The 17981-nt window shown below is 38.1% G+C and overlaps 2 protein-coding genes and 1 long non-coding RNA gene across 4 annotated transcripts; all 3 read left to right on the plus strand.

The window, feature by feature from the left end:
- Positions 1–378: 378 nt before the first annotated feature.
- On the plus strand, positions 379–1617 carry LOC133716418 (putative F-box protein At4g17565). Its single transcript, XM_062143130.1, has one exon. The coding sequence runs from the start codon at positions 379–381 to the stop codon at positions 1615–1617; it is 1239 nt and encodes a 412-aa protein (XP_061999114.1).
- A 9078-nt stretch (positions 1618–10695) lies between these two features.
- LOC133716419 (putative F-box protein At4g17565) lies at positions 10696–11946 on the plus strand. Its single transcript, XM_062143131.1, has one exon. It carries the CDS (start codon positions 10696–10698, stop codon positions 11944–11946), a length of 1251 nt encoding a protein of 416 aa, XP_061999115.1.
- Positions 11947–15350: 3404 nt separating this feature from the next.
- LOC133718529 (uncharacterized) lies at positions 15351–17324 on the plus strand. Of its 2 annotated transcripts, none has more exons than XR_009850351.1 (5): positions 15351–15400; positions 15508–15619; positions 15712–15780; positions 16668–16797; positions 16877–17324. It is a non-coding gene; the product is annotated as an uncharacterized LOC133718529 (long non-coding RNA). The 2 variants fall into 2 exon arrangements; XR_009850352.1 differs by having other exon boundaries at positions 16668–16772.
- Positions 17325–17981: the final 657 nt, after the last annotated feature.

The following is a 17981-nucleotide window of genomic DNA, read 5'->3' on the forward strand; positions in this document are numbered from 1 at the left end:
GTTTGCTCAAAACTTGGTATTAATTGCAATTTTATGGCTTATCAAATAGCTGAATGAATGAGTCTTAGTCTTCGAATTGTGATCAAACGCATATGAATTGTTTGTGATTGAATTCATGTATGATTCTATTTTGATCTTTCTATGGAGACGTGACGCCGACTACAAGTTAGGTCAAACTAGGATTCTTAAACCACTTCGAATCCAAAGAAATTAAGCTTTTTTATCTGGTACCAGTAGTAGTTTTGGGAACCAAATCACCAAAAGATTTGGTTTTACCAACCTAACCTAACCTGCATTGCTCCATTAATATATAAATCAACGTACTGTATCTGGATTGAATTTGATTCAACCATGTTTTCAAATGTCAATAACGACACGATGTGCACTAAAAAGAGAAGACCAAGGTCAAGGTGGTCTGAGCTCCCTACTGAACTACTAGAGTTGATCATGAAAAAGCTTGCTTCTGTGGACATCCTTCTCTTTGAAGCTGTCTGTTCTTGTTGGAATCAAGCTGCAAAATCTTATATCTCTGCCCCATATTTCACACTCGACATGCCTCAAACCCCATGGCTTATGATTCCTGGTGGTGAAGAAAACCATGTCCATACTCGCCGCTTCTTCAACCTCGCAGAGTTCAAGTACTACACTATTAAAAACGCGTTTGGAGATATTCCTGATGCCTGGTGTGTCGGTTCGTCACATGGGTGGCTGGTCCTTACGGAGGATAAAGGAACTGCTTGTCTTTTAAATCCGTTTTCTGGAGATAGGATTGAACTCCCATCAATATGGACACTGCATCCAGTCATAAGCAAGGATTATATCGCCAAAGCTGTCACCTCCTGCAAGCCACCATCGTCGTCATCCTCGTCTTCCAGTAAGGACTTCGTTGTTGCAATAATACTCTACTCTAATATGTGGATAACGCAACTTGCTTTCCATAGGCATGGAGACGACTCATGGACTGGCTTCGGCCAGAAGCGTACTGTCTATCATGACGGTATGTTCCACAGTACTACTGGTCATTTTTTTGCATTGGCAACCGATTGCTCAGTTGAGGTTTGGGACTTGCGGAAATGTTTTCCCATAAAAACACTTCATCTGCAACCTTTTCGACACCGCCAATTAAACAATGACGATGATTTCAAATTTGATATTCAGAATTATTTGGTGGAGTCCTTGGGTGAACTTTTGTTGGTGAGGCGATTTGTAGTGTCGAAGTTTTTTTATCATAAGGACCTATACCCCGATGTTAGTCGTCCCTATAGAACCTCTCACTTTTATATCTACAGGCAAAAGTCCACTAGCAAAGGGTTCGAGTGGGAGAAGGTGGAAAGTTTGAAGAGAACTCATTCAATGTCTTTATCTTCCCGGAACTTTACAGAATGTGAAGAGAACTCAATCTACTTCACAGATGATAGGTGGGAAATGAACCCTAATAAATGCTTATCTGGTAAGAAGAGAATTGGCTGTGGGGGTCATGATCTTGGAGTGTACAACGTGAAAGATAATAGTATGAAGCCAATGCCATGTTATTTGACATTTGATCGCTGGATTATAAATCCACCACCCTTTTGGATTGTTCCTGATATAATCCATGGTTTTGGTAATGGAAGCTGAACGTTTAGGAAAGCAACGATTATACAATTCACAAGCTCTACTTGGCTGGAAAATGAAGATTATTGGGGCAATTGTTAACCTGCAGATCGAACTATAAATTTCTAGAATAGATCAGGTTCTAAATTATCAAGGTTCTAAAAGTTGTATGTTGTAAAGATTATGAGATTGTCAGAGACGAGGAAGCCATATTTTGAAAACAAAAGCCATTTTTTCGAAATATCGATCAGGTAATATTGAGAGTGAATACATGTCGCGGTAATATCACTCTGTAGTGTCTGTGGAGATATATTCCAATATGCATGGTTGTTTTGTAATTCTATAACTTCGTTCACGTACAGATTGCACTAATGATATTATATTAATTGAATCATTTATTCAAAATTCTTCCCCATCACATACATGTGTACGTGTTCGTATATATATTTATGATAATATGTCTTGTTAGATTATGTCTTTTCCATCGTTTCCTAATTACATGTGAAGTGGATATATATCTGAGGGAGGCCTCGCTCAGAAGTCAGAATCTACAGATCCAGCGTAAATTGTTGAGTTCGAAGTGCTACTTAATTGGTTGATTTGGTTAATAACATTTGCATTATATCTCTGCCTGTTCCTCCTGCAGAAAGGTGAAATCATTTGGGGTCATTGTGGAGCGGTCTTCTGACTCGATATACTAACTCGGTTATGTGCCGCATTTATTTTTTTATTTTTTTTATTTTTGAAATTAGATTGAACTTATATTAAGTTCAAGGGATAATACAAGCAATACAAATACATGCATTTTAAGACGATAGTCAGGACATAAACAGTTACCTACTAATTAGGTCGGCTGCTTGTAACAATCGCAAAAGCAAACTTATAATGCCAATGGAAAGAAGTGAAAAATTATCCTTCACTTCTTCTCAAACATATTCTAAAGGTGGCCTCGTTAAAATTTTGTTAAGATAAAACCCATTGGGACAAAATTTTAAATTGAGGAAAAAGTACACCCACGTAAAAAGAGCCAAGATTGTAGTTGACCATTGTCATCTCGAATTGAGACATCTCTCGCTTGGTAAGATGATGAGCCGCAAACAACATTAGTAGGTTGATGAACATAGATTGAAAGAAGTAACTTGAATGTGGGACATCTTCTAGTATCAACGTGGACTTTGATCTGATCAATTTTTTGAATAAATATCATGTCGATATTATAGAAATTTCTCAAGCCAGAATATGTCATTACATATCCTCCATCTACCGACTATGGGTAGATAAAAAGTCTGTGGACAAGCCACAATGATACATAGACTAGACCTACGCATTTGAATATTCCCATGCTCACTTATTTCAGAGAGCCTACATACTAAGCAAGAAAAGCAAAGCAAATAGGCAAAGTTTAAAACATAAAAACTTAAATTTTCTCCTTGCCCTTTACACTAGGGCATGGAGGTTGAGTAAGGAAAGCATAGCAGGCTTCCTGTGCTTTCTCGATCTTCTTCCCGGAGGGTTGTTTGTTCCTTGATCCTAGGGGCCTTCCCCGCTTCTTCTTCTTTGTTTCATTTCCATTCCCCTCCTTTGGGACAAGTACACAGCTTGGCACCTCCACCAAGGATAGGGATTTGCTAGTAAACTTGGATGTGAACTCCGGGTGCTTCACCTTTTTAGTAGGAGCTTCAGAGCATGCAGGTAGGGCGAGTAGTTCCGGGATACCCTTAAGTTTTGTTGGTGAAGAGAAAGGAGAGGTGGGACGACCTCGTTTTGGGACAGTGGTGTTCATGGGGACAAGGGTTAGCTCCATGTTGCTGCATTCCCCAATGTCCTTGGAGTGTAGCACATGCTCTTGAATAATAATAGGTTTTCGTATCTATTCCTTCGGGCCAAATAGCATTCAACATATAGGAGGGAGGACAGGGGTCTTCAGGAAAGTGAAGGTGCCATTAACAATTTTGATTAATTTGCAAAGCTTAGCAGAGGGCATGTTATGTCTGGAGTTTTCTCTACTGGAGGTGCAGGAACCACTTGAGCAGCTAGTGGACAGATCCCATTCTCATGGAAGATCAAATGACAAACATCACATTTACTCCCCAAATTCTCAAAGAAGAACGAGATCTCAGTAATCACATTTGTGTCCAACTTTAGGCTTTTTTTGAAGTGAAGAACGAGATCCCAGTAATCACATTTGTGTCTAACTTTAGGCTTTTTTTGAAGTGAAAAGGTTTCGAGATGTCATGGGATACCCGAACCCTAATTCTTCCAGTAGTGTTAAATAGCTTGTCATCAAGTTCGAAAAACTTACCAGTAACAAATGCGATGTTTCTGATCGTATGGCGCTCTTCGAAGTCAGGTGGTACGTCTGTGATGCGCACCCAGAAGAAGAGGTCAGTCATGGAGATCTGATGAATCGCTGACACCTCATCAAAGATCTGAAGGATTACCGGCGCCTTGTTGTATCGCCATGGACCGCCTCGCAGCACCTTGTTGCGGTCTTGTCGGAGATCAAAAGAGATGAGAAAACAATCCTCAGCTCGTTGTTGGATTCGGAAGCCTGCCTCCAGAACCTATATCCGACGAACTAGTTGCCAGAGGTCATTCAGCACCGGCTTTGGTGCCAAAGGTCTGGCAAGTAGATACGACTGTGTCGCCCTCCGCTGCGCGCCTCCCTCCATTTTGGTGATGTTGACGACATCATTGCCGACCAGGGCAAAAGAGGTTGCAAAGGACGCTGTGACTGCATCAATGGATGTCATCTTGCTGCTATTGACGGACGTTTTGCCGTTGCAATTGATTTTAGGGTTTTGGACATCAAGAGCAGCGTCTTAGGGTTATTGTCATTGATATGATCAATTAATAAGAATAAGCTATGTATGTAACACATCCGTGGCAATGAAATCAATTACCTTATGGGTAATAAGGTAATCCATAAGTTTAGTGGAGGAAGGGGGAACTAATTTTTTTAAGATTAAAGTATTCGGCCATTTTCCCCTTTTTTTAATTTTTAATTTTTTATTATTAAGCTCTTGCTCCTTGAGAACGTCTCTTACAAGTGCTAACTAATGGCATGCATAAAATGTTTGTGGAGGGTTCAGTGATCATGACAGTTTATATTAAAATTTGAGTCACGCCCCGAATTTTGAATAACCAATTCAAATCCGAAACATGAATAATGACAATTACAAAATAATGTTTCTAAATTTTTTTCTCAGAACAAACACACCACTCGCCACTCGAATATAAAATCTCGAAAACCTCGAGTTCATTATTACAATTCATTCTCACATAGTAAAATTGTAAAGCTCTAAATAAGCATAACACACCTCACAAAAGAAATTCATATTAACACGTTTGCAGCTACTCTATGCAGCTCAATCACCTTCCTGATTCTCCTGACTAGTAGGATTACCTGCTACACCGTTTGAATAGTATATCGGGATTGCAACAACACAAAACCCAGTAAGTTTTTTGCAAAGCTCGTATGAGTAAACAAGAAATGAATGGTTGATTTATTAGATCACAATTCTTTTAACTCAAGTAAACAACCAACAATCTCAACATCCACAAAGAAAACATCAAATCAACTCACGAAAACAACAAGGAATACATTCCCACAATCCCCTGACCTCAATATCACCTATGTAGTCTTTCCCACAACCTGTAATTATCCCCACTGTGGTCTTTCCCACAACATGTTAGAGCTCTAACTACATCGCTACATGACACCTTGGCCTAGGTTCAAGTAATCGACATAATCTCAGGTTAACTTAGTAACCTTCGAACTTTGGACTCCCAGTCCTCAGAACAAAAACACTCCGGTTATCATTAACCGTTGAACTTCGGACATTCCCATCCTCAGAACCCTACATTCTTCACCTCTATACAACCCACAATGTCAACCATGAATATCAAACATGAATTCATCAATCATGATCATCATATATAAATATGGCAAGTCATATTTCAATTCATATTATAATTAAAATCATAACAATTCCGCACTCCTCAATGTCACACAATTACACATATAATTACGTAAATATATATATACGTGATCATCTACTTAGGAATGACCACTAATACCAACTATAATCCACACATAGTGAAAACCGAGAAATTCATTTTTATACTTTAAATACATTTTACTTACCTATGGGCCGTAGAAGATCAAGCCCATGTATATTAAAATAAATATTCATTTCCGTAAAACATTTTCAATCCATTACAATATAAGTAAAGTAATTTCGGTTCGTAATATGAACCATGTGAGGTTTACTCACCTCGAAAATTCCCGTTGCGTCTTCAATTTAACACAATTCACAAACGAACTTGCCCACCCAATTAAGACCGTCAATCACCTAATCAAACATGACCTTAACTTAGCCAATAACTCAAAAAACATACTCAAACAACAATCCAACGGTCGGATAGAAATTAAATGATGATCCAAGGTCAGATCCACACAGATCGCCTTTAGCATCATCCTCTAAAAATCATCATGAAGATCTGACGGTCAGATCTTCCTGAATCGTCCTTACTAACACTTCCATAAATTTATACGAAAATCCTACGGTCGGATTCTCACGAATTGCCTTCCAAATCACTATTTCATAATTATACGAAGATCCAACGTCAGATCTTCTCCCGTGACCCCAAAAAGTTATCGGGACAGTCATACGATCAACATATCAAAACTACAAGTCCATCGGACGGTCTGATCTTCACAAATCACAAATCGAATGATCGAAATCAATCGAAACGTAAAAATTCATAACTTAATCATATGATATCCAAAAATTGCGTATAATATATCGAAATGATCGTATTGAAATATAGAATCTAAAATGCACAGAAAATGCTCTTGTGACCCCCGGAGGTGGCCGAAAAGGGCCGCTGGAGTTAGTGGCAGAACCGCCGCCGACCACCACCAATGGTGTCGGGGCCGGGCTGCTCTTCTTCATCTCATCAAGCTTAACAACTTTCCTAACTAGAATGTAAGCTGTAAATGACTGGAAGGGGTCAAAATTACCTAGAACCAGTCGAGGTGGCCGGAAAATTTGTAGAAACCGGCGAGTTCCAGTTCGACGTAAAAACTTCCACCACTCGCCTCTATCCCTTCTGTATACTTGTTAAGAAACTCAAGGTGAGTTCACCAGGCCAAGAATCACAAGGAATGGTGGTCTGTAACTCGAGATATCCGAATCGAAAGGTTGTTTTTCGATCTAAACGGGTTGAGCTCCGACGAACGTGGAAACGTCCACCACTTGAGCAATCCTTCTTGGGATTTTATCAGAAAGTTGAGACGAGTCCAATGAGCCAAAAATCAAGAGAAATGGTGGCCTATAGCTCGAGATATCGAGATCGACTCGAAATCGACTCAAATGGAGCCGGGTCCTCCGCCACCGCTGCCTGCGGTGTTGCTGCACCAAGCTGCCACTGGCAGCTGCCCAAGGTCGAGGCGTAGCTAAGGGAGGTGGTCCGACGTCGTGAGGTCGCCTGAGGTGGAAGAGATGGGCTGGTGAAACTTGCTCTGTTTTGGGTTTGGTTCGGTCGAGAGGGAGAGAAATTGTCTGAGCTAGCTTAATTGTATGATTCTTCCAAGGACGTGGTCTTGTTACTCGTCATAAAGCTGTAGCACTTCCAATTATGCTTTAATCACGTAAAATATTAAAGCACTTGTCTTTCTCTTTATGTGATTGACCCACTACCGCTTAAAACACGGAACACACCACTATTTTGATTAAAAGTGTCTGCCACTAAATTTTGCTTTGATTGAAAATCAAGGTTCTTACAATTTGTGGTTCAAGATATTGAATATTTTGCTTCTAAGATTAACTTGATATCTTTCAAGCATATTTATCAAAAAGCAAATTTAGTTACAAATGTTTTTGCTCATTACTCCTTTACTACAAATTTGTCTAATTCTAACTTTAGCTTTTATGTTCGATCAAGTAAGTGTAGCGGTTGTTGTAGCAGACAAAGTAGAAGAACGAACGAAACTAACCAAAAGATAAATTATTCGAGAATCACTCCATCTCTGACATTCTATATGCAGAAAGACTGCCGACAAATTTGTTAAATGTATTTACAATTTCGGTTTTTTAAAATTTGGTTGCTTTAATTAGAGGTTTTATGTAATTTATTATTTTTCTATAAAAGAATTATTATTGAGCTCGCAGAATAACCAAAATGCCCCCGTCACCTATGTAATTTGCCAATTTGGCACTGAGAATTTTCGTCAAAATTACAGTTGGGCAAAATGTAATTTCTGTTTGGCTCCAATTTTGCTGCAGCTGGTCAACAGTCTCTTTTCTTGCGCGGGCGTGCCAGCACCGTTCGGGTGCGGTCGTCGGGGATGTCCCTTGACCTGACTTCTTTTCAAGCGATTGTAGACGAGGAGAGCACCAACCTCGTCGTGGGATTCTTTCTGCCTCGTGGTGAGGACTTTGCTGAAGTTTCTTCTTGTTAACACAATCGATACTCAATATTGTAGATCGAGCAGAGCGACATCACCGGGAAATGTTGAGATCTTGCTAAAACGTGACTTTAGCTTGGCTGGGTTGCTAGGGCGTTACCCTTGCTTGGCTGGTTCTGTAACCGTTGTGGTCGCTGCACTACCGTCGGCTCCCAAGGAGACTAGGACCGAAGCACGTTGACAGAGGGTTTGGTGGCACTGAAAGTCGGCTTCTGAGAAGACTAGGACTAGGAGTGTGATCATCGGTAAGAGAAAGAGAAAGAGAGGGAGAGGAGTTGCTCTTAGAGAGGTTTGCTCTAGAGAGAACTTAGATCATCTTAGAGATGTTGTTGTTGAATGTGAATGTGTCTTGGTGTTGGTGTTTGGTCGTGGTACTACAATCGGCTCTCGAGGAGACTAGGACCGAAGTACGTTGACAGAGGGTTTGGCGGCACTGAAAGTCGGCTTCTGAGAAGACTAGGACTAGGAGTGTGATCACCGGTAAGAGAAAGAGAAGGAGAGGGAGAGGAGTTGCTCTTAGAGAGGTTTGCTCTAGAGAGAACTTAGATCATCTTAGAGATGTTGTTGTTGAATGTGAATGTGTGTTTTAGAATGAGAGGAGAAGGTGTTTATATAGGGAAGAAAAAGAAGAGTGAAATGATGAGTGGAAGAAAAATAATGAAAGTGGAGTATGAAAGTGATTTGTAAAATATGGAAAAGATAGAGAAATGATTAAATGAAAGCAAAGCATGAAGGTGTAGAAACATGGAAGTGATGATGATCTATTAAAGAGATTGTCTTGAAAAATATATCTAAGGAAAAGAAGAAAAGCATCTAGCTTTCTTCATGTGGGTAGGAAACATGAACATGTGAATATTGAGCTGGTTTTAGGTCAGTTTCTGCCCCTTTATTCCTTCAATTATTTCTCCAACAAGACTTCCGATTGAGCCTTCGACTTCTTCATAAAAAAATGTTCCACTACGAGTGTAGATCATCCTGACAAATTTTCAGAGCTTTATTCCATGCGGTTGGGCTGGAAATGCTGCTGGACCTCTTACAGGTCCAGTTTTCCAGTTTTGCTTCTGTAGAAAATTGGACTGATTGTTTGAAGGCCTTCCACTCAAAAAAATCTCTGGCACTCTTCATAAGAAATGATCCTTGGGCTTTCTAGAATTAATCTGGAAAGTTTTAGCTCATTTAGATTTCATTTGGTTAGTCTGCCGCCCCTCTTTCCTTGTTTAGCTCGGTTTCTCCTAGCCGAAGTAGGAAAATGTGCTAAAGTTGACTTTTCATGTTTCCATGCTTCCATGCTTCCATAATAGGCTTTATTTAGCCTCTAAATATATATTTCGAACTTGTCGACAATATATAGCTTGAGTCACTGACATTGGCTCAATTTCTCCAACACATGCTTTGTCATGCCAAAATGTTCATTTTTGGTCCAAACAATTTCACTAGCTCTTATTTTGAAATTCTCTTATAAAGGTAGAAATAGATGAAGAGAAATTTTGAAAAATGACCAACTTTGAGGGTCCAAGATGATTTTTAACCTTCTTTTTTAAAACAGTTGAAAAATAACCACATGGGGGAGGAAATGTCATACTTACCCTTAATGATCTCAAAATCTCCTCTTTCTCTTCCTCTTTTCTCTCTCCACGGTTCGTTCTCTTCTATTCAGAAAGTTTCTAGAGAGAGAGAGGGTCTACCTTCTCTCTAAAAATTTTATCCAACACACCCATTATTCCCCCATCACCACCGCCACCACCTCCTCCCCCCAAGTCCACCCCTTCCACCTCCTCCATCCCTTGCACACATCCTCTATTCACAAGACCCATTTTCCCGTTCCACTCTCTTCTTCATCTACCGAAAACCCACGAACCCCACTATCTTCACAAACCATACTGCCCTCATGGGCTTCTCATTGATTGAGAATAACTTTCATCCTCGTCATCCTCACCACATCTCCACCTCTTCCATTCTCTGCACATGCAACCCAGGTATGCCTATGTATAATCAAACTAAGTTGTGGAAAGTACGAATCTAATTGTATAATCAACATATAAACCATGGATAATCATATAAATCGTCCTAGTAATTTCACATATTAGTTCAGCACACTAAAAAGAGTAAAGATCTTGGAACCAGGACTCAGGGCCTGGAGTCTCGTTAAATACGGATCTCGTATCTAGGGATTCCTTGCACCAATCAAACCACTAGTCTCGATAAGTTGGATATATTTCGACCTCTTTTTTCTGATGAGGAAAAAATTTTGAGACTACATGATCTATCCGGTTTGCTCAAAACTTGGTATTAATTGCAATTTAATTTCTGGCTTATCAGATAGCTGAATGAATGAGTTTTAGTCTTCGAATTGTGATCAAACGCATATGAAAAGTTTGTGATTGAATTAATGTATGATTCTATTTTGATCTTTCTATGGAGACGTGACGTGGACTCCTAGTTCGATCGAACTAGGATTCTTAAACCACTTAGAATCCAAGGAAATCAAGTTTTGTACTAGTTTTGGGAACCAAATCACCTAAAGATTTGGTTTTCCCAACCTAACCTGCATTGTTCCATTAATATATAAATCAACGTACTGTATCTGGATTGAATTTGATTCAACCATGTTTTCAAATGTCAATAACGACATGGTGATCACTAAAAAGAGAAGACCAAGGTCAAGGTGGTCTGAGCTCCCTACAGAACTACTAGAGTTGATCATGAAAAAGCTTGCTTCTGTGGACATACTTCGCTTTGAAGCTGTCTGTTCTTGTTGGAATCAAGCTGCAAAATCTTATATCTCTGCCCCATATTTCACACTCGACATTCCTCAAACCCCATGGCTTATGATTCCTGGTGGTGAAGAAAACCATGTCCATACTCGCCGCTTCTTCAACCTCGCAGAGTTCAAGTACTACACTATCAAAAACGCGTTGGGAGATATTCCTGATGCCTGGTGTGTCGGTTCATCACATGGGTGGCTGGTCCTTACGGAGGAGAAAGGAACTGCTTGTCTTTTAAATCCATTTTCTGGAGATAGGATTGAACTCCCATCAATATGGACACTGCATCCAGTCATAAGCAAGGATTATATCGCCAAAGCTGTCACCTCCTCCAAGCCACCATCGTCGTCATCCTCGTCGGACTTCGTTGTTGCAATAATACTCTACTCTAATACGTGGATAACGCAACTTGCTTTCCATAGGCATGGAGACGACGCATGGACTGGCTTCGGCCAGAAGGGTACTGTCTATCATGACGGTATGTTCCACAGTACTAGTGGTCATTTTTTTGCATTGGCAACCGATTGCTCAGTTGAGGTTTGGGACTTGAGGAAATGTTTTCCCATAAAAACACTTCATCTGCAACCTTTTCGACACCGCCAATTAAACAATGACGATGATTTCAAATTTGATATTCAGAATTATTTGGTGGAGTCCTTGGGTGAAATTTTGTTGGTGAGGCGATTTATAGTGACGAAAATTTTTTATCATAAGGCCCTACCCGATGTTATTCGTCCCTATAGAACCTCTCACTTTTATATCTACAGGCAAAAGTCCACTAGCTTAGGGTTCGAGTGGGAGAAAGTGGAAAGTTTGCACAATCGGGCTGTGTTTCTGGGTGGAAATCATTCAATGTCGTTATCTTCCCGGAACTTTCCAGAATGTGAAGAGAACTCAATTTACTTCACAGATCATAGGTGGGAAATGAACCCTAATAAATGCTTATCTGGTAAGAAGAGAATTGGCTGTGGGGGTCATGATCTTGGAGTGTACAACGTGAAAGATAATATTATGAAGCCAATGCCATGTTATTTGACATTTGATCGCTGGATTATAAATCCACCACCCTTTTGGATTGTTCCTGATATAATCCATGGTTTTGGTAATGGAAGCTGAACGTTTAAGAAAGCAACGATTATACAATTCACAAGCTCTACTTGGCTGGAAAAAGAAGATTATTGGGGCAATTAATTGTTAACTTGCAGAACTATAAATTTCTAGAATAGATCGATCAGGTTCTAAATTATCAAGGTTCTAAAAGTTGTATATTGTAAAGATTATGAGATTGTCAGAGACGAGGATGCCATATTTTGAAAACAAAAGCCATTTTTTCGAAATATCGATCAGGTAATATTGATTATTGAGAATGAATACATGTCGCAGTAATATCACTCTGTAGTGTCTGTGGAGATATATATATTCCAATATGCATGGTTGATTGTTTTGTAATTCTATAACTTCGTTCACGTACAGATTGCACCAATGATATTATATTAATTGTATCATTTATTCAAAATTAATGCGCAGCACATACATGTGTGTTCGTATATATATTTATGATAATATGTCTTGTTAGATTATGTGTTTTCCATCGTTTCCTAATTGATATGTGAAGTGGATATATATCTGAGGGAGGCCTCGCTCAGAAGTCAGAATCTACAGATCCAGCGTAAATTGTTGAGTTCGAAGTGCTACTTAACTAGTTGATTTGGTTAATAACATTTGCATTATATCTCTGCCTGTTCCTCCTGCAGAAAGGTGAAATCATTTGAGGTCATTGTGGAGCGGTCTTCTGCCTCGATATAGTAACACTCGGTTATGTGCCGCATTTATTTTTTAATTTTTTTAATTTTTGAAATTAGATTCAACTTATATTAAGTTCAGGGGATACAAGGAATATAAGTACATACATTTTAAGGCGATAGCCATGACATAAACAGTTACCTACTAATTAGGTCGGCTGCTTGCAACAGTCGCAAAAGCAAACTTATAAGCCAATAGAAAGAAAAAGCAAACTTATAAGCCAATATAAGTACATACATTTTAAGGCGATAGCCATGACATAAACAGTTACCTACTAATTAGGTCGGCTGCTTGCAACAGTCGCAAAAGCAAACTTATAAGCCAATAGAAAGAAGTGAAAAATTATCTTCACTTCTTCTCAAACATATTCTAAAGGTGGCCTTGTTAAAATCTTGTTAAAATAAAACCCATTGGGACAAAATTCTAAATTGAGGAAAAAGTACACCCACATAAAAAGAGCCAAGACAATGGTCAACATTGTCATCTCGAATTGAGACATCTCTCGCTTGATAAGATGATGAGCCGCAAACAACATTAGCAGGTTGATAAAAATAGATTGAAAGAAGCAACTTGAATGTGGGACATCTTCTAGTATCAACGTGGACACTGATCTGATCAATTACTAAGCTATGTACATAACAAATCCGTGGCAATGAAATCAATTACCTTATGGGTAATAAGGAAATCCATAAGTTTAGTGGAGAGAGGGGGGAACTAATTTTTCTAAAATTAGAGTATTTGGGCATTTCCCCCTTTTTTTAATTTTTAATTTTTAATTTTTTATTATTAAGCTCTTGCTCCTTGGGAACGTCTCTTACAAGTGCTAACTAATGGCATGCATACAATGTTTGTGGAGGGTTCAGTCAGTGCCGATCCTGAGGGCTGCTGCTTTAGGCAGCCGCCTCAAGCCACCACTCTCCGACGGGCCTCCGCCAAGTTTTTTTTTTCTTTTTAATTTTACATATATTCGTTGTATAATTATATAATTTTCTTTCGCGTATCTACTACAAGTCGGTCACGCTAGCGCAGTGGTAACATTGATTTGCTGTTGTTTGCAGCATCAAGGTTCGAAACACAGTGGCCTTATTTTTTCCTTAATTAGTTTAATTGCACTTTTTTGTCTTTTTTTTTTTCTTAATTAGTTTCTTTGCAATTAAACTTTTTTTGTTCCTTCTTTTTCCAGCTTCTATGGAAAGAATATTTTGAAATTGAATACTAATGTACTTGGCCTTTGTTTTTCATTGGTTTCTTTTGTAGTTAAATATATTTTATTCTTTTTTTATTTTTTCAACTTCTAAGAGAAAAATTATTTTAGAATTGAACACCTTTTTTTTTTTTTTTTTAATGGTAACCATTAGTGTAGGGGTTTAATTTATATATATATATATATATATATATATATATATATATATATATATATATATAAAAATTTGTTCGATTGTATGATTTTTTTTATCTGAGGCCACATTTAAATTATTTGCCTCAGGCCTTCAAAATGTCAGGACCGGCCCTGGGTTCAGTGATCATGACAGAATTTGTGGTTCAAGATATTGAATATTTTACTTCTATTTTCAAGCATGTTTATCAAAAAGCAAATTTAGTTGCAAATGTTTTAGCTCATTACTCCTTTACTACGAATTTGTCTAATTCTAGATTTAGCTTTTATGTTCGATCAAGTAAGTGTAGTAGTTGTTGTTGCAGACAAAATAGAAGGAACGAACGAAACTAACCAAAAGATAAAATTATTCGAGAATTTTGAATGCTCTCGCAAGTATCAGTCCATCTCTGACTGCCGACAAATTTGTTTAATGTATTTACAATTTCGGTTTTTTAAAATTTGGTTGCTTTAATTAGAGGTTTTATGTAATTTATTATTTTTCTATAGAAGAATTATTATTGAGCTCGCAGAATAACCAAAATGCCCCCGTCAGCTATGTAATTTGCCAATTTGGCACTGAGAATTTTCGTCAAAATTAGAATTACAGTTGGGCAAAATGTAATTTCACTAGCTCTTATTTTGAAATTCTCTTATAAAGGTAGAAATAGATGAATGGTTGGACTGGAGCTCTCTCTGCGATCAGATTCCAGAGTTGTGAAACGAATCAATTTCTCAAATCCAGACTGAAACGCAGATCATGTTGGATTGGAGTCGATTCCCAGCCAAGGGACAAAGGCATGTATCTCCTCTCCCAATTTGTTGTATTCTAATTCAATTTGCGCAGTGATTGATGTATCTATATTTGGATATGAATCTCTTGGGATTTGGTTTGGGTTTCAGATCTTACTTTGCGTTTAATCATATTCAAGCTCCTAAGTGTAATTGTTGAAGCTTGTTTGTTTTACTTGGGTGGTTGTGGGTTTTGTTATCTGGGCCCTAAATCAGTGTGAAAATAAGGAAATGGATTTTCTTTTTGCGTTGTCAATTCTGGTTTGATCATGTTTGGAATTGCATTTTGTTTCTTTTGAAGCCGAGTAAGTCTGGGTGTTACAAAATTTCTGAATTTAATACATTTCATTCACACAGTGACATACTGAGCTGCGAACTAGAGAAAGCATTTTTTTTTTTCCTGGTGTGTTATTGTTCTTGGTTTTTATCCAGCAGAATTGGGTTTTGTTTGTTTTCTTGAAAGTTTTGGTGCTTTTTGAGCTGAATTGTGATTTTTTGAGTGTTTTGGTGGCATGATTATCTCATATGGTTTCTTGGCTATTTGGGATTTGTAGGGTCGCAGTTGATAATGGCTCAGGCAGGAAAGCCACTTTGATTAAGGTGATTGAATTTCTTGAGTTGTCTCTGCAAGCATTTCAAAAGGATTGCTCTCTGAACATCTGGTTCTTTGGTTTTTATTTTTATTTTTTTTTGGGAATTTTTCGCAGGTAGATAGTGCAATGAGTGTGGAAGTTTGCTACAAGTGGTTCAGGTTCGGAAATTTGAGTATCATTATAAGAAGGGCTTCCATTTCTGCAGATGGGGATTGGTTCATGGATGGTAAGGTTTTGAGTTCCAATTGCTGTAATTGAGCTCTCAGTTTTTGGTTTCTTTGTGGCTGAGTTTCTTGGTTTGAATGGTGTGTTTTGCAGTGTTTCTTCATCACTGATCGATAGGGGAATAAACTCTGTGATGATGGAATAGCTGAATGCGTTCAACAGGTAAATCTTCAATATTAATCCCTTTTTAATCCACTTTGTGAAATATGACATCTGATTTACAATGAAGGGACCCTTTTATTTTTATTTTTTTTATCTGAAAATCTCGTTGACATGGGGAAGAATGCAGCTTGGTGATTTTGTATATGCTATAAATTGATGGAATTTTTGGTTTGCTGTTTTTTTTTTTTTTTTAATTGCAAGACTATTATAGGTTCTGTGGTTGGATTGATATAAAAAGATTATATGGTTTAAGCGGAATACAGTGTTTTTGCATATTGTTAATATCTTCGGTTTATTAGCTAATTTTACATTTTGCTTTTTTTAGTTAATTTTTGTGTTCAATTAAACTTTAGATGTGAGCAAATTTGATCTGCTGTTTTTGCTTTTAAGAGGATCATAAGAGCAGAGCTCTAGGGGCTTTGATTAGGTCTGTCTACATTTGCATGCCTAGGATTTGGTTTCCCAGAATTGCTGATAATGGATGAAACAATATTGAGCATACTGTATTGCTAGACATGTTACTTCAGGAGGTGGTGATGTGCTCCTGTATGCTTCTAAGTATCATGACATTCCTGTGGTTGTCAAGCTTCTGCACGCTATGATCTGAAGAAAGGCATTGAAGGATGCCTGGGGAAAGAGTCCAAAAGACTTCATGTAGAGTAAAAAAGGAAGGATTCATTGATATTGATAATAAGCTACCCCAATTTCATGTGTGGTAGACAAAGAGGTTTAGAAATAGTAGTACTACTTATAGTTGTGATTTGTGAGTAAAAAATTGTAGCTGAAAAAGATAAATGCAAAAGACTAGATGCTTTTAGAAACTAGCTGGGGGCAGAGTGAATGTGTATGCTGGCCTTTCACACAGTTAGTTAATGCTATGCTTGCAGGAAGTGTTATTTTTCGGGTGACTGAGGATAGCTTCCTGGATCGCCCAAGCACCGATATGCATGAGTCGTGCCTCAATATTGACAAAGATTGCTGTTAGGCAAACTGTAATGAACCATTTCTAGATTGTTTGTATGTTTCCTTCTCTTTTTTCTTTTTCATTTCTTGCATATTTTGCATGACCAATTTAATTGGGATTCTGTATATACAGGGTGTTAAATAGTCCATGGATCAGCTGATGAGTCCACTCCAGTTGAAGATGCATTTGAGTTTGCCAAGATCATACCTAACCACAAAATACATATTATCCAAGGAGCTGATCATTGTTACACGTCGAATCAACCTGAGTTGGACACAGTTGAGTTGGACTTCCTAAAGGCAGCTCTGCAGCAGGACAAGGCTTCTTTCAACTAGCTAGGCACTCTATGCCTATCAATTAGCATTTAACTTCATGTTGTGTATGTCCTGCGTCATTAGATTGTTGATTCTTATCTTATGATGCTGAATTCTTATCTTATCTTATATTAAACAAGCAGAGGACTAATATGCTCTCTATTGTTTCTGTAATATGTGAAAGAATCCCAGAAGTGTCTCTGGCAGCCCAATCAAATGCCTTTCCTTCCTTCATTTCTTATCGAAATATGAACATTTGATCAAAATTTACAATGAGACTGCTAAGCAATAGGAGATAGAACACATGTGAAAAGAAGTATATTCCTTCTAAGTTCTAAGATTATGCCTGAACCTAAGACCAGTTTTCTTTTATGAAGGGCATTAGACTAGCACTACTAGAATTTTGTTCATAGACATCGGTTCTGGACCGATGTTAAACTAATTTTCGACCGATGTCTTAGTGGGTGTATAGAAAAGTATAGACATCAGTATAAGCGCGTTTTCAACCGATGTCCCAGACAACAACCAACATCGATTCTAAAAAACAAATCGATGTATAATCGTTATAATCATCATATTTTTGTATGTTAGGTATGTCTAATTCTTCATATTTTCACATTTTATGCTTAAAAAAGTATATGTCGAACAATACCTACTTGAACATTTGCATCGATTTCTATTCCAGAAGTGATGTCCAGTACACTTGTAGACATCAGTTCCCATGAGTATTGTTTGTTCGTAAAACCGATGTTCACCTTTTGACCACACATCGGTTTGCTCCATTGTAGGTGATTTGTATGTTCATAATAGATTACGGTTTGGTGATTAGAAATCGATGTGCAGTAGTTTTGATTACATCGGTTTTGAGTTACAATTCGATATATTGATAATCATAGGACATCGATTTCATTTTTGATACTGAT

Source organism: Rosa rugosa, chromosome 6 (genome assembly GCF_958449725.1).
Source record: "Rosa rugosa chromosome 6, drRosRugo1.1, whole genome shotgun sequence".
NCBI classification, from domain to species: domain Eukaryota; kingdom Viridiplantae; phylum Streptophyta; class Magnoliopsida; order Rosales; family Rosaceae; genus Rosa; species Rosa rugosa.